The following is a 21,018-nucleotide window of genomic DNA, read 5'->3' as shown; positions in this document are numbered from 1 at the left end:
AGGGCTTCTGCAACTACCGGGAGAGGTTCTTCCTTCATTGTTAAACCCCCACGTATACAGATCACAGGGCCTACATTTAGCGGACAGGAAATGGAGTCCGACCGCATGAGTTTCAGAAACTTCTTGACTAGGTTTGAGAACTGCGTGATCGGCATGGCCAATGATGCCGAGAGGTTGAACTTCTTGAAGTGTTCACTCTCAGACAGAGCCTTGAGGCTGGTAAATCACCTGAGTTGCACTGACACCAATTACCAGCAAGCCATGGCTATACTGAAGAGGGAGTATCTGGACCTGGATGAAATCATTGACCAAATATTCCAGGATATTCTGGACTATGTACCAAAGAAAGGTGGAGCCCTTTTTGAGCTGGGGGACTTCGTTTCCAGGACGGCATCGCTGTTGGAAGAGCTGGGGAATTCCTTTTCGTGTGACTTTTCTGTGGACGATTCTGGCGGAGCCAGACTGATGGCTAAGATTCTGTTTAGGAAATTTCCTCTCGAACTGAAAGGCGAGATAATAGCGCTAACAAATAGACGGGTGCCACCTTTGTCCTCCATATTGAGACTAACTGGAGAAGCAATAAAGAGATTGCAGATTAAGGGCGGTGTCTCCACTGCAGTTACATCAACAGTAAGACAGAATACGTCTCAAAAGTTTGGTAGGGGGAACGCTATTACTCCTTCTTTTCATGTGGATGTGAACAATGCAACTTCAACCGGGTATTCCCGCACGTTGCCACCCATTCTCTCAGTTACATTCTCTTGTGGACCAAAGACAGTGTCAGTGAATTGCCTACTGGACACGGGTAGCGGGCGGACATATCTGGCGGCAGATGTACTGAGAACTTTGTGCCCAATCGAAACCCTTGGTGTCAATTGTCAGCTGAGATTGTCTACCTTTCTAGGTGAGTGTCAGCGTGGGTTCACAGAGGTAGTCCTGGGAGTTGACTTGGGTTCTGGAAGGACAGTGACATCTCCTGTCTTGGTAGCCGATGGTATGGACTTGTCGGTTCGAGTGGCCAACCTGGAATCTCTATTGCGTGTCTTTCAGGATGCAAAATATGCTTTGGCCGGCCAGTTTGAGACCGGAAAGGATTTAATACCGATCAAGGGAATAATTGGGTTAGACCTGATTGAACACCTGGACTCATTGAAGCTGATCCCATGTTTGAATGGATGGGCCTTTGCAACCCCGCCTGGATTGGTCCCGTTTGGAGCAGTGGACTCTTTTTTCTTGGAAGATAAGCCCCTCTCTGAGGTTACTCACCTCTCGTTTAATTCGGTAATGGAACATACCCCCCAGGTCGATTCATCACATTTATGTTTTGTCCTTGAAACACAATCAACATACCTGGATCCCATGGCGGAGTGCTTTCCTGACAGTATGGTACAAAGAGGACTAGAACAAATGTTTACGTTGGAATCTCTGGGGCTTCCCAGTCAGGAGGACTTTTCTGATTACGATAAAGTTCAGATGAAGCGATTTGAGGAAACGGTAGAGCTTCGGGATGGAAGCTATTATGTGGAGCTCCCCTGGCATCACGATAGATTAGCCAGAGTCCCCTCTAATCATGCAACTTCCTTGCATGTTTTAGACCGGGTAGCAGCAAACTTGACTAAAAGAAAAATATATGATGAATATTTGGAGGTGTTTCGTCAGCAACAGGAGGACGGTATAATTGAAGAGATTTTTGTCTCCCCTCAGGAGTTCGACAAATATGTGTGGATACCACATAGACCAGTTTTCAAGTCGGACCCTACGGCAACTACCAGGATAAGACCAGTGTTCAACTGTAGTTTGAAGACAGGAGATGGATTATCGCTGAACGAAGCAGCATATTCTGGCGTTAACTTAACAGGGGACATCTTAAAGTTGTTGCTGGCCTTTAGAGCCAACAATTATGTGCTACTAGCAGACATTCGCCGAGCCTTCCTAATGATTCGGCTTAAGCTGGAGGCGGATAGGAACCGGTTTTGCTTTTTTCTTAAACAAGGAAATTGTTTGCGCTGCTTCCGCTATACCACCTTGATATTCGGGTTTACTTCCAGCCCATTTGTGTTGGGGTGCATCTTAAAATTACATGCGGCAAAATACCCTCAAGATGCTTGCCGCAGAATGATGGAGGACCGGTTTTATGTGGATAACCTTGTGGCATCCGTGGCAGACGCGAGAGAGCTTACTACATTGTATTCCCTTGTTAGAGAGCGTTTGCTGGAAGGGGGCTTTATTGTCCAGTCATGCAACTCAAACAGTCAGGCGCTCCGCAATAGGATGAAGGAGGATGGTACTCTAAGTATCCATGAAGAGGAGTGGGAGAGAGTACTGGGCTACCGATACTCCCCACATTCGGAGGAGTTGTATGTCGCTCCGGTAAAGTGCAATCCTGACGTGACAACTAAGAGAGGTGTTCTTTCAGAGTCAGCTAAGGTCTTCGATCCGTTGTCCCTATGTCTCCCGGTTACTATCCGCAGTAGAGTGCTAATCAGGTCCATGTGGAAGAATGGTGCAGGTTGGGATGATCCACTCCAGCCAGCGATCTTGAGCGATTGAAGAGAGCTAGCCAGGGACCTTTCAGGGTTGAGTGATTTCCGTTTTTTGCGCAAGGCGCTTATGGCAGGGCTACCTGGAGATATGTACCTGTTTTGCGACGCGTCCAAGGAAGCATATGGGTTTGCCGTGTATATCGTACAAAATGGTCGGTCATCCTTATTATTTGCGAAAGCTAAGGTGGCACCTATGAAGGACAAGACTTTGCCTGTGTTGGAACTAATGGCCGTTTTCCTCGCCTTCAAGTGTCTCCCCACAATCCTGGACAATTGTGAAGGATTTGTTCCCGAGAATTTGTGTATAGCCACGGATGCACAGGTGGTCTTGTCCTGGATTTTATCTCAAAACATGGCTAGCAAAAATGTTTTTGCAAAAAATAGACTTAAAGACATTCTGCAGATGAAAGTGGAGTTGGAGTCTCGCTATGGCTTGAAGACTCTCTTCAGATATGTTGATAGTACACTCAACCCGGCGGATTTGTTAACAAGAGGATTAACATTGAGAAAGTTCCAATCCAAGATGGAATTTTGGTGTTCAGGCCCTTCCTGGCTATGCGAAGGAATATCTCAATGGCCAGGACAGGATATGCCCTGTTTGAGTGAGATATGCCAGCGAATGACCCGCAGTTCAGCAAATTGTTCCTTGATCCATGATCAAGAGTACACTTCGGCCATACCTTTTCAGAGGTTTTCCTCATTCTCTGGTTTACTGACTGTTACTGCCTTGGTGTTTAAGTTCCTAGCCATCCGATTTAATCGACAATGGGACTACAACTCTAAGGCAGCGATCTACCTTATGAAGACAGTGCAACGGCAAGAATTTCCCGTGGAAGTGGAGTACCTAAAGGAGCCGAGTGGTAAACCCATGCCAGTTAGGGTTCGTGCTCTGGATCTTTTTCTGGACCCTGACGGTTTGATTCGATCTAGGGGAAGAATCAACCAATCTTCCCACTTTGGTTATGAAGTTAAAAACCCCATTCTGATAGGGAAACATCATCCTGTTACCAGACTCATCATTTTAGATTGTCATGAAAGGTGTTGCCACCTTGGAACTGGGTCAACTCTAGCGGAGTTGAGGCGAAGCGGTTATTGGGTCCCGCAGGGTCGACAAGCTGTGAATAAGGTACTGGCTGTTTGTGCCAGATGTAAACGTTATAATTCAACGCCAGTGACGCCGAATGCTGCTGCTGCCCTGCCGTCGCACCGTACCGATTTCAGAGTCCCCTATCAACACACTGGGATTGATTTTACTGGCCATCTTTGGGTGAGTGACGGGAAACGAGATACGAAAATGTACTTGCTCCTGTTCACTTGTTTGAATATCAGAGCAATACACATTGAAGTAGTTCCCAACATGAGCGTACCCTCTTTCTTCCAGGCACTGGTTCGATTTACTAACCGATATGGCGTTCCCGAAACCCTTTATAGTGACAACGCGAAAACGTTTATAGGAAGTGGAAAGATTTTCGATCGTCTCTCTCTTTTTACGGACTATCAAAGAAAATACGGTCCTTGTAAGTTAAAACTTAAAACCATTCCCTTGTTCTCTCCTTGGTATGGAGGAACATGGGAGCGATGTATCAAAACCATGAAGAATTGCCTATTTAAGATTCTTGGCAGGGGTAGATTGGATTACTTTACCCTTCTGACAGTGTTATCGGATATTCAGAGGTCTGTTAATAACCGGCCTCTTACTTACCAGGTGTCAGCCGACAAAAATGCTACTCCAATTACCCCTAATATGTTCCTTAAGCCCAATCAGAGCCCCGGGCTATTGATACGACTGGATAGAGAGGATAGAACAACCTTGTTGCCTCCCAGCAGGGAGAGGCTAATTCAAACCTTGGAACTTAGGGACCAATGTCTGACAGATTTCCACAAACTATGGTATGAGGAGTACCTGCTAGAGCTGGGAAGGAAGATTCCTGGTCGATCCCGACTCAGTACAAGAACCCGCCTCCAGAAGGATGATGTTGTGCTGATTAAGAGTCCTTTGAAACCCAGACCGTTTTGGGTCTTAGGAACTATTACTGAACTGATTCCAGGCCATGATGGTGTCGTTAGAGCAGCACGTGTACAAAAAGGGGAGGGCGTGGAGGAAGTACATTCCCTGAAACATCTGTACCCCTTAGAGCTTTCTAGGACTCCTGAAGGACCTCCTGTTGCGGAGGGAGGGGAGACGTTGGATTCACCCCCTAGTGTTGAAGAGCAGGTCTGGTTGTGTCCCCTGTGCAGCTCTCCGCAGCAGAATCAGAATATGATCGGGTGTGACTCGTGCGACGATTGGTACCATTTCCGATGTGTCGGTATCGACTCAGAACCTCCCAACAGGCAAAAGTGGTATTGCCCAGAATGTGCGCCCCTTAAAAAACGACGGGGTAGACCTAGCCTGCTGCCTGCTTGATTGATATCTGGACTGATCGACTACTGCTATATTGTACTAACAGTTGTTTTTTGATTAAGTATTTTGGTGGTCTGTCATTTTTATGTAACTTTTTCTTTTTCTTTTCTCTCTTCTACCTTTTGTTTTTTTTTCTCGTTTTTGTCGGGAGTGTGTGAGAAAATAAAAATAAAAAAAGGAGATTGCTTACTTGGTGGCGCCGGCCTCGAGGGCGGAATTCTAATCTGAGTGGTTGAGAGAACGAGTCTCTTATAGACTTGGAGGAGTAGGGGGAGGCACTATTCTTCTGTTATAAAAGAATTGTGTCTCTGACTAGCGCCAGTTCTGTTAACGACTTACTGGTGAACGGTTGGCACAAATTAGTTACTCGCTGCTCGCCGTACTACAAAACTTGTTACTCGACCCAGTAGGGGGGGTCGCTTAGGGCATCCTTTGCAACCCCTCGGAGCTTACGCTATCACCGGGTAATCTACTTTACCCTCTAAATAGTTTTTTTTATCGCCAGCCCGTGTTTACTCAGTGCAGAGGACTACCACCACCATCGCACCGCCGTCACCATGCCGCCGCCTCATTGTAATTGTTTGATTATGTGATAAAAAGTTTCTTACTGATGTGTAGTTTTAAAAAATTTCAACTACCGTGGAATTTCAGTGGAAATAGATACCATAACACTTAGTCCGCCGTGCTTTACCATAACAAAGATCCAGTTAGCGTTTGTAGATCATGTGTATTAGTATCTGCATCAAGGTTTTTCTTTAATATTTCAGGCGTTTTCATTATTGTTATTCGTTGTAGGTTTTAAGCCATCACCTTATTCCAATCTCTCATTCTTTTTTCGAAGTTTTTAGGATAGTTCCTAGTGCTCCTACTATTATTGGTCTTTATTTTGACTGTCTTAATGTTCCACACGCCTTTCAGCTCGCTTGCTAGATCCCTGTATTTGTTTCACTTCTCCGTTTACTGGATATCTTTCCCATCGTCTGCTGGAACGGGAGATCTACAATCTGGCAGGACTTGTCCTTCTTGTGAACTATTATGACATCCAATGTTTTTGCTTGTATGGGTTTAATCGTTTATCCATATCTCGTAGGACTTTGTGATTTCCATTTTCAAGTATTGCTGCTGGTTTGTGCTTGTATCATTTGTTTAGGTGTTCAAAGATACAGTTTTTACAGTTTCCAGCGTACTGTCTTCCCCACTTGATCGTGTTTATTATTATATTCTTTTGGGGGTAGTTTGACTGCATTCACTTATTACGTGATTTACCGTTTCGTCTATTTGTCCACAGAGTCTGTTTTTGCTGTTTTCTTGTGTCTTTTCGATCTTTGCTTTGATATAATTGGTTTTAATCGCGGTATCTTCTGCGGCGGTTATTAGGGATTCAGTTTCCCTGTTTAGGTGTTATTTTCGTAGCCATGTCCAAGTGTTTTTGTGAGCCATGCCTTTTGTTATCCTTATGAATTGTCATTGTTCCGTTTTCTTTCCCCATTTCTGTTCTCCCTTACTTCTCTGTCCTCTGTCTTATTCATTTGTAAGTGTCTCTTGCTACAGTGATTAGAAGTTGTATTTTTAAAATTAAAAAAATTTTTTTTTACAAGGTGGTCACCACTTATCAACGCCCGGAAGCCACTCAGAGATAAGGGTTATTGTAAGTACAGTACGTTAGATTTAATAAAGTGTCTACTTAAGGGGCGGTTCATCAGGAATTTGTTCACGTTGGACTTGAAGATATCCAGGTTGTAGTCATGTGGGAACCAAGCAGACGGAACAGAGTTCCACAGTCGTGCAGTTCTAAGAAAGAAGCTTTGTTCATGGAATCTGCGTTTTGATTTAGGAATAGATAAAGAGAGGATAAAGTTTTTGATAGTGGATTCAGCTAGACGGGCGTTTTTCGTAAAAGATTGGCGAGAGGGGACCAGAGATTGGAGTTCAGGCGAGCACTTGCCATGGAAATAACGATAAAACAAAGATAGGCTTGCAACGTCTCTTCTGTGGGAGAGAGGTTGCAGGGAAGAGAAAAGGGCATCCCCCACTAAGGCACGAAGTCTATTTTGTACTCTGCTCTGCATCATGTATTTTTCTATTTCTTTTTTGTGCCAGTTACACAGTCTTCTTTATGAACCAGCTCTTTTCTTCTGCCGTTCCTTTTCACGTAGAATAAGTCAGCATCAGCCTTTGTACTGTCTTACTGTTTGATTGTAAAAAACTGTCTATGAAAGTTTATGTTTCATGTTTATTAACTACGTGTATTTGTGAAGAAGTCGGCCGCACACACAATGAACATTTCACACACGTACGACAATAAAAAACAAACATTTGATGATACTACTAGACGATGCACGAATTCAGACACGTATATATACAAGACACACGTACGTATATATATATATATATATATATATATATAAAATACAACACACACGTATATATATATATATATATACATATATATATATATATACACACGTGTGTGTTGTATTTTTGTAAATTTATTCTTTCGTATATTAATTTATGTGATTCAATCAATTAGTCATATATATATGACTAATTGATTGAATCACATAAATTAATATACGAAAGATGCGTAAACTTTAAGTATTTATTTCAACAGTGCTCAATACGTAGGTAGAACTAGGTAGTAAGTTATAGAATATATATGACAATTACGAGGGGCGTGCAATAAGTAATGCCCCTGACCCACTTCCAGTTGTCTGATCTAGCTGAAATTTTGCATGTGCAATGATTTATATCTCTACGAGTTATGTGGCAAATTACAGCTCTGAACTAATTGTGGTTTCTGTTTAACAGGTGCTTGAACTGAGTCAGGTGTGAAATGGAGCCTGTTGAATGTCGAGCAGTGATCCGGTTTTTGTATTTGAAAGGACGCACACCACCAGGTGTATCAGAATTTTTGTAGGAGTTTTTGACACCCCTAACACGAAACTGCGAATAAAATATAAAAATCTTGTAATTTCTCTGTTAAAAGTGGGTTGTTTATTTTCTTTATGGATTATACTTCCAAAATAAACTATTAAAGTTGTTTTAAAAGTAAAAGAAATATATTTTTTTAAAAACAGTAATGAATTTTACGAACTCAATATTTTTCAATTTTTAAACTTTAAAAATCTATCAAAATTTTTCTATTGATTCTATTTTTACGATATTTTCAGGGTCAATGTGAAATTTTATGTTCTTTCCAATAAACCGAATATAATATTTTAGACAAACGTTTTTTTTTTAAATTCACGCCCCTCCATTTTCAAGTGTCTATTAAAAAGTAAATAATTAATTTACTCACCGAAACGTAAATAATTAATTTACTCACAAATTGAAGAGAAAAGGTCAATAAATTATATATTCAAATTTAAAACAAAAAACAAGTAATGTTTTTTAGAATTTTACCTGTAAAGTTTGAAGTTTAAAACCTTTTTTTTTAAAACCACGTTATTTGTTTTTTCTTTCTTTTTAATAGGACCTTGGTCCTTGCTCCTTTAATTGAAAAAAAAAAATTAGGGCTTGAATTACATTTTTCGAGGAGTTATAAGCTTGGAAAGACAGGGGGTCGAATAATTCACGCCTCCTATTTTGAAATGTCTATTAAAAAGTAAATAATTAATTTATGTACTAAAGTCTTATATATCACAAATTGAAGAGAAAAGATCAATAAATAATATATTCAAATTCAAAACAAAAAAGTACTGTTTTTTTTTTTAGAAATTTACCTGTAAAGTCCGAAGTTCAAAACCTTTTAAAAAAAAACATGTTGTTTTTATTTTATTTTTTTTTTAATGAAACTTTTGTCCTTGCTCCTTTAATTGAAAAAAATCATGGCTTGAATTACATTTTTCGAGGAGTTATAAGCTTGGAAAGATGGGGTGGAATTATTCACTATTTTCACGAAATTTCTGACACACCTAGCACACCACAGGGGACTTTTGATGAAATGAAAGATACTTATGGTGGTAATGCCCCATCATATGACCTTGTAAAACGCTGGCATCGTGAATTCAAACATGGCCGGAAGTCTGTGAAAACAGCTCCCAAACCTGGTTGCCACCCTTCTGTCATTGATGACGCATCTGTCCGTCAAGTTGAGGCTGCCATTTTGGAAGATCGGCGCATTACTATTCGCCAAATAGCCCAAGATGTCAAGATTAGTACAGGTTCTGTGGAAACTATCATTCATGACCATTTGCATATGCATAAGGTGTCTGTCAGATGGATTCCAAGGTTGCTCACACCATTCCAGAAGCGGGAACATGTCGAGTGCTCGAGGATAAATTTGGAGATGTGCCAAGAAGATGAGTCAAAGTTTTTCAAAAGACTGATTACACAGGATGAAACCTGGGTTCATCACTACGATCCAGAGACCAAAGCCCAGTCAATGCAGTGGAAGCACTTGGACTCAGCACCTCCAAAGAAGGCAAGAGTGCAGCCCTCCGCTGGCAAGATCATGCTCACTGTCTTCTGGGACCAGGACAGAGTAGTGATGACAGATTTCCTGGCAAAGGGTACCACAATTACAGGAGCCTATTATGCTTCACTTTTGAGAAAATTATCGAAGCTATCAAAATCAAGAGGCGGGGCAAGATCAGCAAAGGTATCCTCCTCCTGCAGGACAACGCTCCGATCCACAACTCGCATGTCGCCAGATCAGAAGCACGGGCATGTGGTTATGAAATCCTCTCCCTCTCCCATCCTCCCTACACTCCTGATCTTGCACCCTGTGACTTTCCCCTCTTTCCAGCCATGAAGTTGTTTTTGAAAGGAAAGCGTTTCCCAGATGATGCAACCTTGATTTCTGAAGTCACGTCGTGGTTGGAGAACCAATGTGGGGTGTTCTACAAAACGGTCTCCAGAGCTGCATCAAACGATGGGAGAAATGCATCTTCTAACATGGCAGCCTCAACTTGACAGACAGCTGCCCCATTAATGGCAGAAGTGGGGCGATCAGGTCTGGGGGCTGTTTCCACAGACTTCCGGCCATGTTTGAATTCACGATGCCAGCGTTTTACAAGGTCATATAATGGGGCATTATCAACATAAGTTTCTTTCATTTCATCAAAAGTCTCCAGTGGTGTGCGTCCTTTCAAATGCAAAAACCGGGTCACTACTCGACATTCAAACACCTGTAAAACAGAAATCACAATTAGTTCAGAGCTGTAATTTGCCACATAACACGTAGCGATATAGATCATTGCACATGCAAAATTTCAGCTAGATGAGACAACTGGAAGTGGGTCAGGGTCATTACTTATTGCACGCCCCTCGTGTGTACAGGAGCAAAGTTTTTTTCTTAGAGCTACCCGTTTGTCGAACACAATACTACAGGCTTGTTTCTTTTTCAAGTCTAATGTAAACACATTCTTGTTGAGCCATCCTCTTATATAATCCAGCCAGTCCAAGTTCAACAGTTACCGATCATTATGGTGTTTTCTCACCGACCATCTGACATGCTTTAACCCGAGTGGTGTTTTGACCTTGGTAAGTTGTGACTTTCAACTAAAATAAAATAATAAATTAAGGCGTATCATTAAAGGAGTTGACGTTTTAAATTAATTTAAAAGTGATAAAACGAATTTAAAAACAATCTATCATAAAAAAAATGTTCGAGGATCTCATAGAAATCACCAATAAATCGTGAAAAGTTTCCAGGGGCTGTCGCCGCTGTCGCCGCTGTCGCCCGTTTTTTTTTTTTTTTTTTTTTTTTTTGGAGGCAACATTTGTAAAGAATGAAGGATTTTGGTACGGCGATGGCAGCGTATATCCACCTACCCCCTACTCCATCACTCCTCCATATGATCCGCTGGCAGCCGCGATCGAACGCAGATGCAAATCAATGCGTCAAATCTCTCCTTCTTGGCAAAAAGCTAGCGATGGCGTCGATGTATAGATTACTTGTAAACACATTTACAATAAATAAAGGAATTGGTTTCCCTTGAGAATGACAAATATAGATAAAACGATAAAGAGGGGAGGAGAAAAGAGAAAATAAAAAGCGAGAGGAAGAAAGGAAAGAGAAAGGAAGAAGAGAGGATAGGAAAGGGGTCAGAAAGGAAGATACGGGTGATAGGAGATAAAGAGAGAGAGAGAGAGAGAGAAAAAAAAGAAAAGTAAGAAAGAGAGATGAGAAAGATGAAATGGGAAGAGAAAGATTGAGAAAGAAAACAGGAGAAAGATGAATGGAAAATGTAAAGAGAAAGAGGGTGAAAGAGAAAAGTGGATGAATAGGAAGTTAAAGACAAGATAATGGGATCAAAGAAAAGTCAGACAGAGAGTTAGAGATAGATAGATAGATAGATAGATAGAGACAGTGAGGCATAGATAGTGAGAGATAGAGATAGAGAAAGATAAAGAGAGAGAGTGAGAGAGAGAGTGTGAGAGAGAGAGAGGGGGGAGAAGGGGGGAGAGAGAGAAAGTGATAGAAAGATAGATAATATGTGCGGGTGTATGTGTGTGTGTGAGAGAGAGAGAGACAGACCGACAGACAGACAGACAGACAGACTCACTCTTTTCAACCTGCGTGCCATTATATTCGTTGATTCAACTAAAACCGATTTGGGGAAACTCCACATTTTGTTATAAATGAAAGTGGAAAATTCTTTTTCACGTTTCATTAACAGACTTCATATGTGTTTCTCTCCTGACCACAAAACAATGGCTGAGTGAACGTTTTAACATCTGGGGGGAGGGTATATAAATTCAATTAATTGTTAAATTATGGACACTTCCGCCCTTTTTCAATATGTTTTGAATATCACGTTTTCTACAAGAAAACTATTTCACGTTATCTTCATCATTAAAACTTGTTTTCTAATGATCATTTTTTTTATATTAAAATAAAGAAAATGATGTTCCATATATGTAACGTGGTTATGACCTAGATGAATTTTTGCCCAAAATAATGGCCACAATCCTTTAGGCGTTAGGTTTTTTATGTTCATAAATTAGTACCAGATTGACTGTCTCACGTGGTTGCTAGCTGGTCATAAGTTATCAGTTTCTGAGTGGTCGATTGGTGGTATATTGCGAGAAGAGACAGGTGTGATCAGTTCTGGTGAAGCTGAGAGGAATTGATAAAAAGACCGGACATTTAGGATTTCCAGTCGAAAGTACATATAGTCCATCAAATAGGTAGGGAAAGGAACCCAGAGTTGGCGGCGTGAGTGTAACAGTCAGTTTTTTTTTGGGGGGGGGGGTAGAGGAAGGTCTGACAGTCAATTAGAACTGTGTGTTTCTCCAAGCAAGACGGAACATTGGACTTGTGTTTTTATTTTAACTAGCCCTCAATTGCAAATCTGTTATTAAAAATCGAGTACCGCTGTAACCTCGAAATAAATAAACCCATGTTACTTGTTTTAAGTTGGAGTTGTATTATTTGTAGGGAGAATCCTGTTATAGCACTGATTGACTGAAACCAAACGGTTGATACTGCAACGAGTTTCGGAATCGAGCAAGGATTTTGGATTGGCATAACGAGCGGATGATCACGGCCTGTGCAATGAACGTTCATAGATAGTTCATACCGAATGCGTTAATCGTAGTTAAAATAACTGAATAAAAACTGGTAGTGTCCGCTAACTAGCGTAAGGCTCTAATATTTAAGAACTTGATATTAATCTACTCGGTCAGTAATATTGACCTTTGTATTTTATAAAAGATACCCGAAACAACTAAATATACGAGACGTGGTAAAAATTCATGGTGGCAGTTATTTATTTATTTTTTTTTTCTAATTAGACCGTAAGCTAAATTCGGCAAGAAATTCGATTTGTTTGGATTTTATGAAAAGAGTCGACGTTGTTAAATAATTTAAAGTACATTTAGATCTGGATTTTTTTTTAATTGGCGTCATCGTGTAGTGAGTAGTAAGTGTTAGCTGTGTCTAGCTGTATAGTGTTGGATAACTGTGTCTAGCTGTGTAGTTAGGACTACCTGTGTCTAGTCATGTTGTGAGTGCGAGCTGTGTCTATCCGTCAAGTGTTGTCTAGCTGTCTACTCGTGGAGTGTAGGCTAGCTGTGTCTAGTTGTATAATGAGTGTTAGCTGTGTTTAGCCATATAGTGTGGACTAGCTGTGTCTAGTTGTGTAGTGAGTGCTAGCTGCAACTAGCCGTGTAGTGTAGGTTAGCTGGGTTTGGCCATGTGGTGTGGACAAGCTGTTTCTAGCAATGTAATGTGGGCTAACTATGTCTAGCCGTGTAGTGTGGGCTAGCTGTGTCTGGAAGCCCTGGGCATTGGTTTATGCGAGATGATCTTTCAGGATCATGAGAGTGTAATTTGATATGCATTAATTTGCATATCAATGAATTAGCAGCGCTAAAATTACATTAAAAAAGGCCGAGGGCAGAAGAAACAGGAGAAGTGGTTAGCACGAAGGCTATGAGACATAGTAGCACATGCTAGCAGTTCTTTTTTTATATAATTTTTTCCTAATTAGACCACAATTACTAAAAAACGTAATGGGTTATAGTAGTTGTAAAGATGAAGTAAAATCCTGCCAATCATTTTAGCTATGATTTTGATTTTATGAAAGTTGTAATTAAATTACATCAAAGTTTTAACTAAATTTTAATCTCTTTAAGGCTTTTTATTCGGACTTAATTCCATAAAATTACAATGTTTTTAAACCCATAACTGCAAATGCAACATGGCTATATCATTAACTACTGTTTTATATAGGATTATTTCCCCGCTTAATTAATGATAACACCGACTTGTGCTTTAGACGAGAGATCACTAGACTACATCTTTAATCTGGCCCGTGGAGTTCTTGTGGGAAATGTAAAAATATTTAGAAAAACATTATCAAATGGAAATGTGTGAATATAGTGTTTTTTTCTTTTTTGTTCAGAAAATGATTAAAGGAATGAGGTTTGGAAGAAAAAGTTTCACTAAAAAGCAAAACTAATGATTAGCACAGTATCAAAAGATAAAAATTTAGCAACTTTAGAAAGTCCAGCTTTAGACTAACATATTTCCATACGTGTATGTCTGGTAATATTAAACTGATTTATTCCTTTTTTTTTTTTGTAGGTTTACGTATGAAGTGGCCCCCGTATTTACATTAATGGAATCAGAAGTGTTAGAAAGAATGAGACGTATCGTCGGCTGGGAAAATGGAGATGGGATATTTTCGCCAGGTAAGTTTAGTTTTGTAATTCATGTCATGTTTAGTTGAAAACAATACTAATCAATCTACTGCAGGTTCTCGACTCCGACTCTTGAAGACAGAGCCAATTTTTGTCCCCATTCAGAGTATCCCTTTTCGGTGATGTGAATTTTCTTTATATTAAAAACCGACTTTCTTTCTAATTATGCCCTCGTGAGGAGATAAGTAAAGACACGACTTGAAACTATGTAACAATAATAAAAAGTAAAAGGATTTTTTTAATGCAGCTGTATAGGGAATTTGTAAAATTTAATTTTGACATTTCGATCTTTATTTTGTGTAGCATCAATCAATGGACAACGGGCAATACCGAACTAAAATAGAAACAATAGTCGTAATCAAATATAAATTTTGTAAATGCCTTTTGAACGATACACCCGGAAAATATATCTAAACTATTGGATAATTATAATTAACTGTAATAATAATCAAATATATAAAGTTACTACGTCGAATTTTAGAAATTCGACCTAAATGCGAAACTAATTGTTTTGAATGAATACAATGCATATCTGCTACATTGATATTAATATAAACCAAGTGGTTGCTCAAGTGATAGAGTGCTGGCCTCGCATGTAAGAGGGTCGGGTTTCTAACTGCGAGTATGGATGTGTTCAACTGATAAGCCGCAATAAAGGCGAAACTAAAGTCTTGAGCTTCCAGTGTGTTGGCTTTTACGTCTTATGTAGGCTGCAAGGTTATTTGTGGAAATAATTATCTCATCTCTGACATTCTAAGAAATTCTGATATTAATTTGCTCGTTTGTTGGATGGCGTCGTCCTAGCGAGTATAAAAATAATCATTATGAGACAACAGCTTGAGTTCTCAGTGGTTGGATTTTAAGACGGAGTAGTTTCATTCCATAGTCAGATTTCGCCGCGGTTTGCTTGATCTGTGTTAGTTAATAGACTTTCTTTTGTGTGGCGTGGTTGCCCAAGTGGCAGGGTGCTCGCCTCGCATGCAAGGGATTCGAGTTTCGACGTTGTTTAACTGTGGAAATAACAATATATATGTGTATATTAAATTCGTTTATACAAACAAATGACTACATATGTGCATACATGTTGCTGTAATTTCCCGTTGCAGAGAAATCACGTCATAAGGCCAACGATATCTTTAGTCTGATGACGTGATTTCTCTGTTACGGGAAATTACAGAAACATGTATGCACATATGCAGCCGTTTGTATAAACGAATTTAATATAATATGCTCTGTTAACTCATTGAGCACTTTTTCTGGTAGACACATGTTGTTTTAGTGGATGTACTACTAGGAAACAGCACCAAACTACCACTATATATATATATATATATATATATATATATATATATATATATATATATATATATATATATATATATGGGGCTTTAAAGGAATAGAATGAGATCAATTCTTTAAGAAGAGACTTATTGAGATAATGCAAAACTCAACAAATTATACTGAAGCTTATATATATATCTATATATATATATATATATATATATAGTTTCAAAAAAAGTAATAGGCGGAAGTTTCTCGAGAGCTCTTTCGGCTGTTATCTCGTCAGGAGGAAATCGATAGCAACCTAAATAATATTGTAACGAAAATAAAGAGTTCTATAGGGGAACTTATTAAATGTGCCAAACGTACGGGGACACTAATTAAATTTATTTAAGTTTAAAAACGATTAAAATATTGGCAAAACGAGGGAGGAAAAAAAAGTGGGAGAAAAAATTCAAAGTTCCCGAAAGAGAAACAATGCGTTTGATGTTTCTTTTTGCCGGCACAAAGAAGGTTGACGCACCGCGATAGAGACGGCCTCCAAAATCTTTAAATGGTTTTTGGAGTCCGCTCTAAGTAGCACCTCGAACCAATCTATTTTATATCTATCGGCACAGCACGGGTTGTCAACCAAATGCTGGCCAATAGCAGAGTCCAAGGCTGCAGAAGGAGGGAGACCACCAGACCCCATCCTCCCTTGTCTGATCTTCGATGGAACATGTTGGTTTATACGAGTCAAAAGGTGCAAGGATGTTCGCATAACATAACCAGCATCGCACTGGCATCTAAACTGATATACAATATTACTATTTTGGATGTAAGGCAAACTATTCTTGCGGAAAGACGGAAAAGCAGGTCTCGTAGTATGTACCAAACGCAAGGACACCGAATTGAAGCAGTCGTAAATACTTCTTCGAATCTGTTTGGAAATTCTATTACTCCCCTCACCAATCCACGGTAATTTCAAATAAACCGGGCATTTCAATGGTCCAAACTTTTTAGGGGATTTAAAATCCGCAACCTTTTTGAAAATACAGTCATCAATAAGGTCAACAGGATAACGATTATTGATGAATATTTCCCTAATCTTATCGAGTTCAACATCTAATCTGTTAGGCGAACAAATCATGAGGGCTCTATGTACCAAAGTATTAATTAAGCCGAACTTACGTGATTTAGGTACAAAAGACAACCAGTTCACATATAGGCCAGTAAATGTCGGCTTTCTATAAATTGTAGTGAGAAAGCCCCCCCCCTTGAGCGTTCGATAAGAACATCCAAGAAAGGAAGCGAATTGTCCTTCTCACTTTCCATAGTGAACTTAAGAGCCCCATGTAAAGAATTCAACCTATTAAAGAATATCCACGAATATTTTACGAAGGAAAAATAGCAAAAGTGTCGTCAACATATCTGAAATATGCAGTGGGTTTAGTTGTAGAATTAAACATAACGGATTCCTAGTACCCGACGAAAATATCCGCTAAAGTTGGGGCCAACGGACTCCCCATTGAAACCCCGTCAACCTGACAGTACATAATATCAGAATTTGTATATAGTTTTTAAAAAAGTAATAGGCGGGAGTTTAAAAACGATTAAATCCCCGTACGTTTGGCACAGGCCCTCTGGGTCACAACGTCCCAGAATGTATGGTCTCCCAAAAATCCATAAGCAAGGTGTTCCACTCTGAGACCCATTTTATCAATGGTTGGTTCAGCACAACATTCTTTGGCTCAGTGGCTTGTAGAAATTCTGCAACCTGTGCGTGAGTTATACACCACGCATTGTATCCCAGATTCTTTTCGGTTCGTTGATTGTGTACGTGGGTTGGATTCAAATGCAGAGACGTCTTTCATGTGCTCATTTGATGTTTCTAGTCTTTTTACCAACATACCGTTGGATGAGACTATACGCATATGTGCCGATGCTTTATATGATGGTCGCCTGACTGCTCCACGGTTTTCTAAAGAGATTCTTATTGAACTCATTTTAATGTGTACGAAATCCGTGGAATTTAGTTTTTGTGATATTATGTACTGTCAGGTTGAATGGGGAGTCCGTTGGCCCCAACTTTAGCGGATATTTTCGTCGGGTACTAGGAATCCGTTATGTTTAATTCTACAACTAAACCCACTGCATATTTCAGATATGTTGACGACACTTTTGCTATTTTTCCTTTGCACCTTTTGACTCGTATAAACCAACATGTTCCATCGAAGATTAGACAAGGGAGGATGGGGTCTGGTGGTCTCCCTCCTTCTGCAGCCTTGGACTCTGCTATTGGCCAGCATTTGGTTGACAACCCGTGCTGTGCCGATAGATATAAAATAGATTGGTTCGAGGTGCTACATAGAGTGGACTCCAAAAACCATTTAAAGATTTTGGAGGCTGTCTCTATCGCGGTGCGTCAACCTTCTTTGTGACGGCAAAAAGAAACATCAAACGCATTGTTTCTCTTTGGGGAACTTTGAAATTTTCTCCGCTTTTTTTATTTCTTATTTATTTTTTTCCCTCGTTGTGCCAATATTTTAATCTTTTTTAAACGTAAATAAATTTAATTAGTGTCCCCGTACGTTTGGCACATTTAATAAGTTCCCCTATAGAACTCTTTATTTTCGTTACAATATTATTTAGGTTGCGATCGATTTCCTCCTGACGAGATGATAGCTGAAAGAGCTCTCGAGAAACTTCCGCCTATTACTTTTTTAAAAACTATATACAAATTCTGTACCTCTAAACATTTATATATATATATATATATATATATATATATATATATATATATATATATATATATATATATATATATATATATATAAACTATACTCCTCCTATATCACAGAGATCAATTTAGCTCCCCCAAGCAGCCTCAATATTTTATTTCACTCCTAATTTAACTATCGCTAGGCGTCTTATCTTTATTATGTTACCTAGTATCTTCTCTCATCTTCTGATGATAAGCATTAGGCTTCGAAATACCATGGTATAAAGAGTTCTCACTTACACTACACCTCAATTGATGTATAGCCTTATTGAATAAATGCATAAATATATATATTGCTATATATATTTTTAGATCGTCATATATATATATATATATATATATATATATATATATATATATATATATATGGAGTATATTGTACTATAATAAGTTATATCTTTGTGAAGATTTAATGTTTCACATGAAAATAGTATTACCTCCAGTTAGAATAAACTGACAGATATTGGAACGTTCTTTTCCTATCAAAATTTGAACTTGTTTTTTTTCCTGTATATCACTAGGTGGTGCCGTCTCCAATTTATACGGCGTCCTCACTGCGCGTCACTACGCATGCCCAGACATAAAAGAGAAAGGTTTACTCGGAATGAAGCAAATGGTTCTCTTTGCTTCAGAGCAGGTTAGTAAAATTTTATCAATTATTTGTTGAACACATATGCTAATAGACATTACTAAGTTACCTAACTATACAGAACATATGAAATATATTTGAACTCATATGCGTAATGTTATAAAGAAGTCGGGTGTCATTATGTCGGTGTCAGAGGTCATCATTCATTGGTATGAAAATCGGTATGCATGGTGATCTCTTCAATTGCAGGAATTTTGATCAATCTCTCTCTCTCTCTCTCTCTCTCTCTCTCTATATATATATATATATATATATATATATATATATATATATATATATCATTTATATATCATATATAAAGAAAAGACGACTTTCTATATATCTGTGATTGTATGTTTCGTAATATATATATATATATATATATATATATATATATATATATATATATACTTACTTAGTGTTTTATAGAAAATATTAGTCTCTGTTGTTAGAAAAATAGATTTGATCAATTTCATCCATTTAAAAAAAATATTTGAATGAATTTGGGAGTCATATTCAGAGGAAATTCTAACTCACGAACTGTTCTTCTTCATTCGCTAAAACGCTGGTGGGTCGTCTCTTCGAGTTCTCTTTCGGCGTTATTCTTGGCAGGGTTTTCAGCTGAAGGAGTATGCAATAGTAAATGAGCAACAAACATATTTTCTTATAAACATAGAAATTTATTTAAACACTAGCCGTGGGGGGGGGGATATCCTTGCCCGGTGGTAAAATACGTTTAAATATATTTTATTTCATGCATATTTCCGTTTAGTACCAGATTACCCTGTCATTTACTTATGTAACTCTCTCCAAAATTCATACTAGTTAACTCAATCGTTACGCACTGGCGTACGGTCCCAATATCTAATAGATATCTCATAAGAGACCACTTGAATGTTCTAATGCATTCCATTGGCTATTACCTGAAGTAACGCCATGTCTATTATGACGTCATTCCACAACGTCTAAGTGTTTATGAAGAAAACAAAATAAAATGTTGCGCTAGCACCGACCCTAGTAAATAGGGAGTTATTGAGATATATTTCTATTTCTTCGAATTTAAAAAAAAAATTCAAAGAATTTAATGAACGTTAATGATGGTTTATGATCTGTTTATAACAGAAATTGCCTACCGTGCAGGAAACTCTTTAACCCTTATCCTTGAGTGGCCTATCGGCCTTGATAAGTGATGACGTTTATGTAAAAAAAAAAAAAAACGATGAAATTTCTTTACCGCGAATATAATGCTTAGCGCCTCTTTTTCAATTTGTGAGTAGTTCTTTTCGGCTGGCAAAAGTGATCGGGATGAATGTGCTATGGGTTTCACTTTTCCATCGTCCATTTTGTGTAAAATGCATGCTCCTATGCCATAGGAGTTGGCATCACTTGCAACTATAATTTCACACTTGAGATTATAATGTGCCAGAAACAAGTCAGACGTTAAAGTCTCTTTAATTTCCCGAAATGCTTCTTCGCACTTTCGTGTCCAGACCCATTTTTGGTCTTTCCTTAACAGTTCATTTAAAGGCGACCTTATTTTATGCATATTTGGCACAAATACATTGAAGTAATTTGCTAAACTTAAGAAACTTTGTAAAGACGCAATATTTTCTGGAGCAGGCATATTCTTTATTGCACTCGATCTATCTGGGTTCGGTCTTCTTCCATGTTTATCGATGATCTGTCCCAAGTATTTTATTTTCTCCATGAAAAATGTACATTTTTCCTGTTTTACTTTAAATCCATAATCCCTTTGAATACTTGAATGCTTTGTGTTTTCTTTGCTAGCTCATCATTAACATATCGTCCAAGTACCCTACTGCGAAATCCAACCCATTTAACATAATGTCCATAATTTGCTGAAAAATCGCAGGGGACTTTGACTCCAAAAGGAAGTCTGTTAAACTTATACAATCCTTTATGGGTATTGATACATAGCAGCTTTAAACACTCCTCATCGACTGGGACTTGTAAGTACGCGTCATTGAGGTCAATTTTAGAAAGATATTTCCCTCCACTCAGTTTCGCAAATATCTCTTAAGGGCTTGGAAGAGGATAATGATGATCTCGTAATGCCCTGTCGCGAAGTCGGCGTAAACCCGAATCTCCTTACTCTTCTTTTTGATGTAAACCGTTGGTGCAGCCCACTCACTGTGATCAATTTTTCCGATGACACCCACGTTTTTGAGTTTTTTCTAATTCACCGTCTATCTGTTCTATAGCAGCGTATGGAACATTTCTTTTCTTTCTG

At 38.9% G+C, this 21,018-nt stretch overlaps 1 protein-coding gene across 2 annotated transcripts in view; it reads left to right on the top strand.

Annotated features, from left to right (window-relative positions):
• The window catches only part of LOC145284925 (glutamate decarboxylase 1-like), a 287,476-nt gene that overhangs the window by 106,756 nt on the left and 159,702 nt on the right, over positions 1 to 21,018 (top strand). For both annotated transcript variants that reach the window (XM_080134020.1, XM_080134019.1), the window contains exons 4-5: positions 13,982 to 14,088; positions 18,661 to 18,776. In XM_080134020.1, the coding sequence (XP_079990146.1) occupies positions 13,982 to 14,088; positions 18,661 to 18,776 (223 nt within the window). The remainder of the gene's footprint in view (positions 1 to 13,981; positions 14,089 to 18,660; positions 18,777 to 21,018) is intronic.

This window comes from Euprymna scolopes, chromosome 9, assembly GCF_053919585.1.
Source record: "Euprymna scolopes isolate OS-2025 chromosome 9, ASM5391958v1, whole genome shotgun sequence".
NCBI classification, from domain to species: domain Eukaryota; kingdom Metazoa; phylum Mollusca; class Cephalopoda; order Sepiida; family Sepiolidae; genus Euprymna; species Euprymna scolopes.
This window is presented reverse-complemented; position numbering and strand designations above follow the sequence as displayed.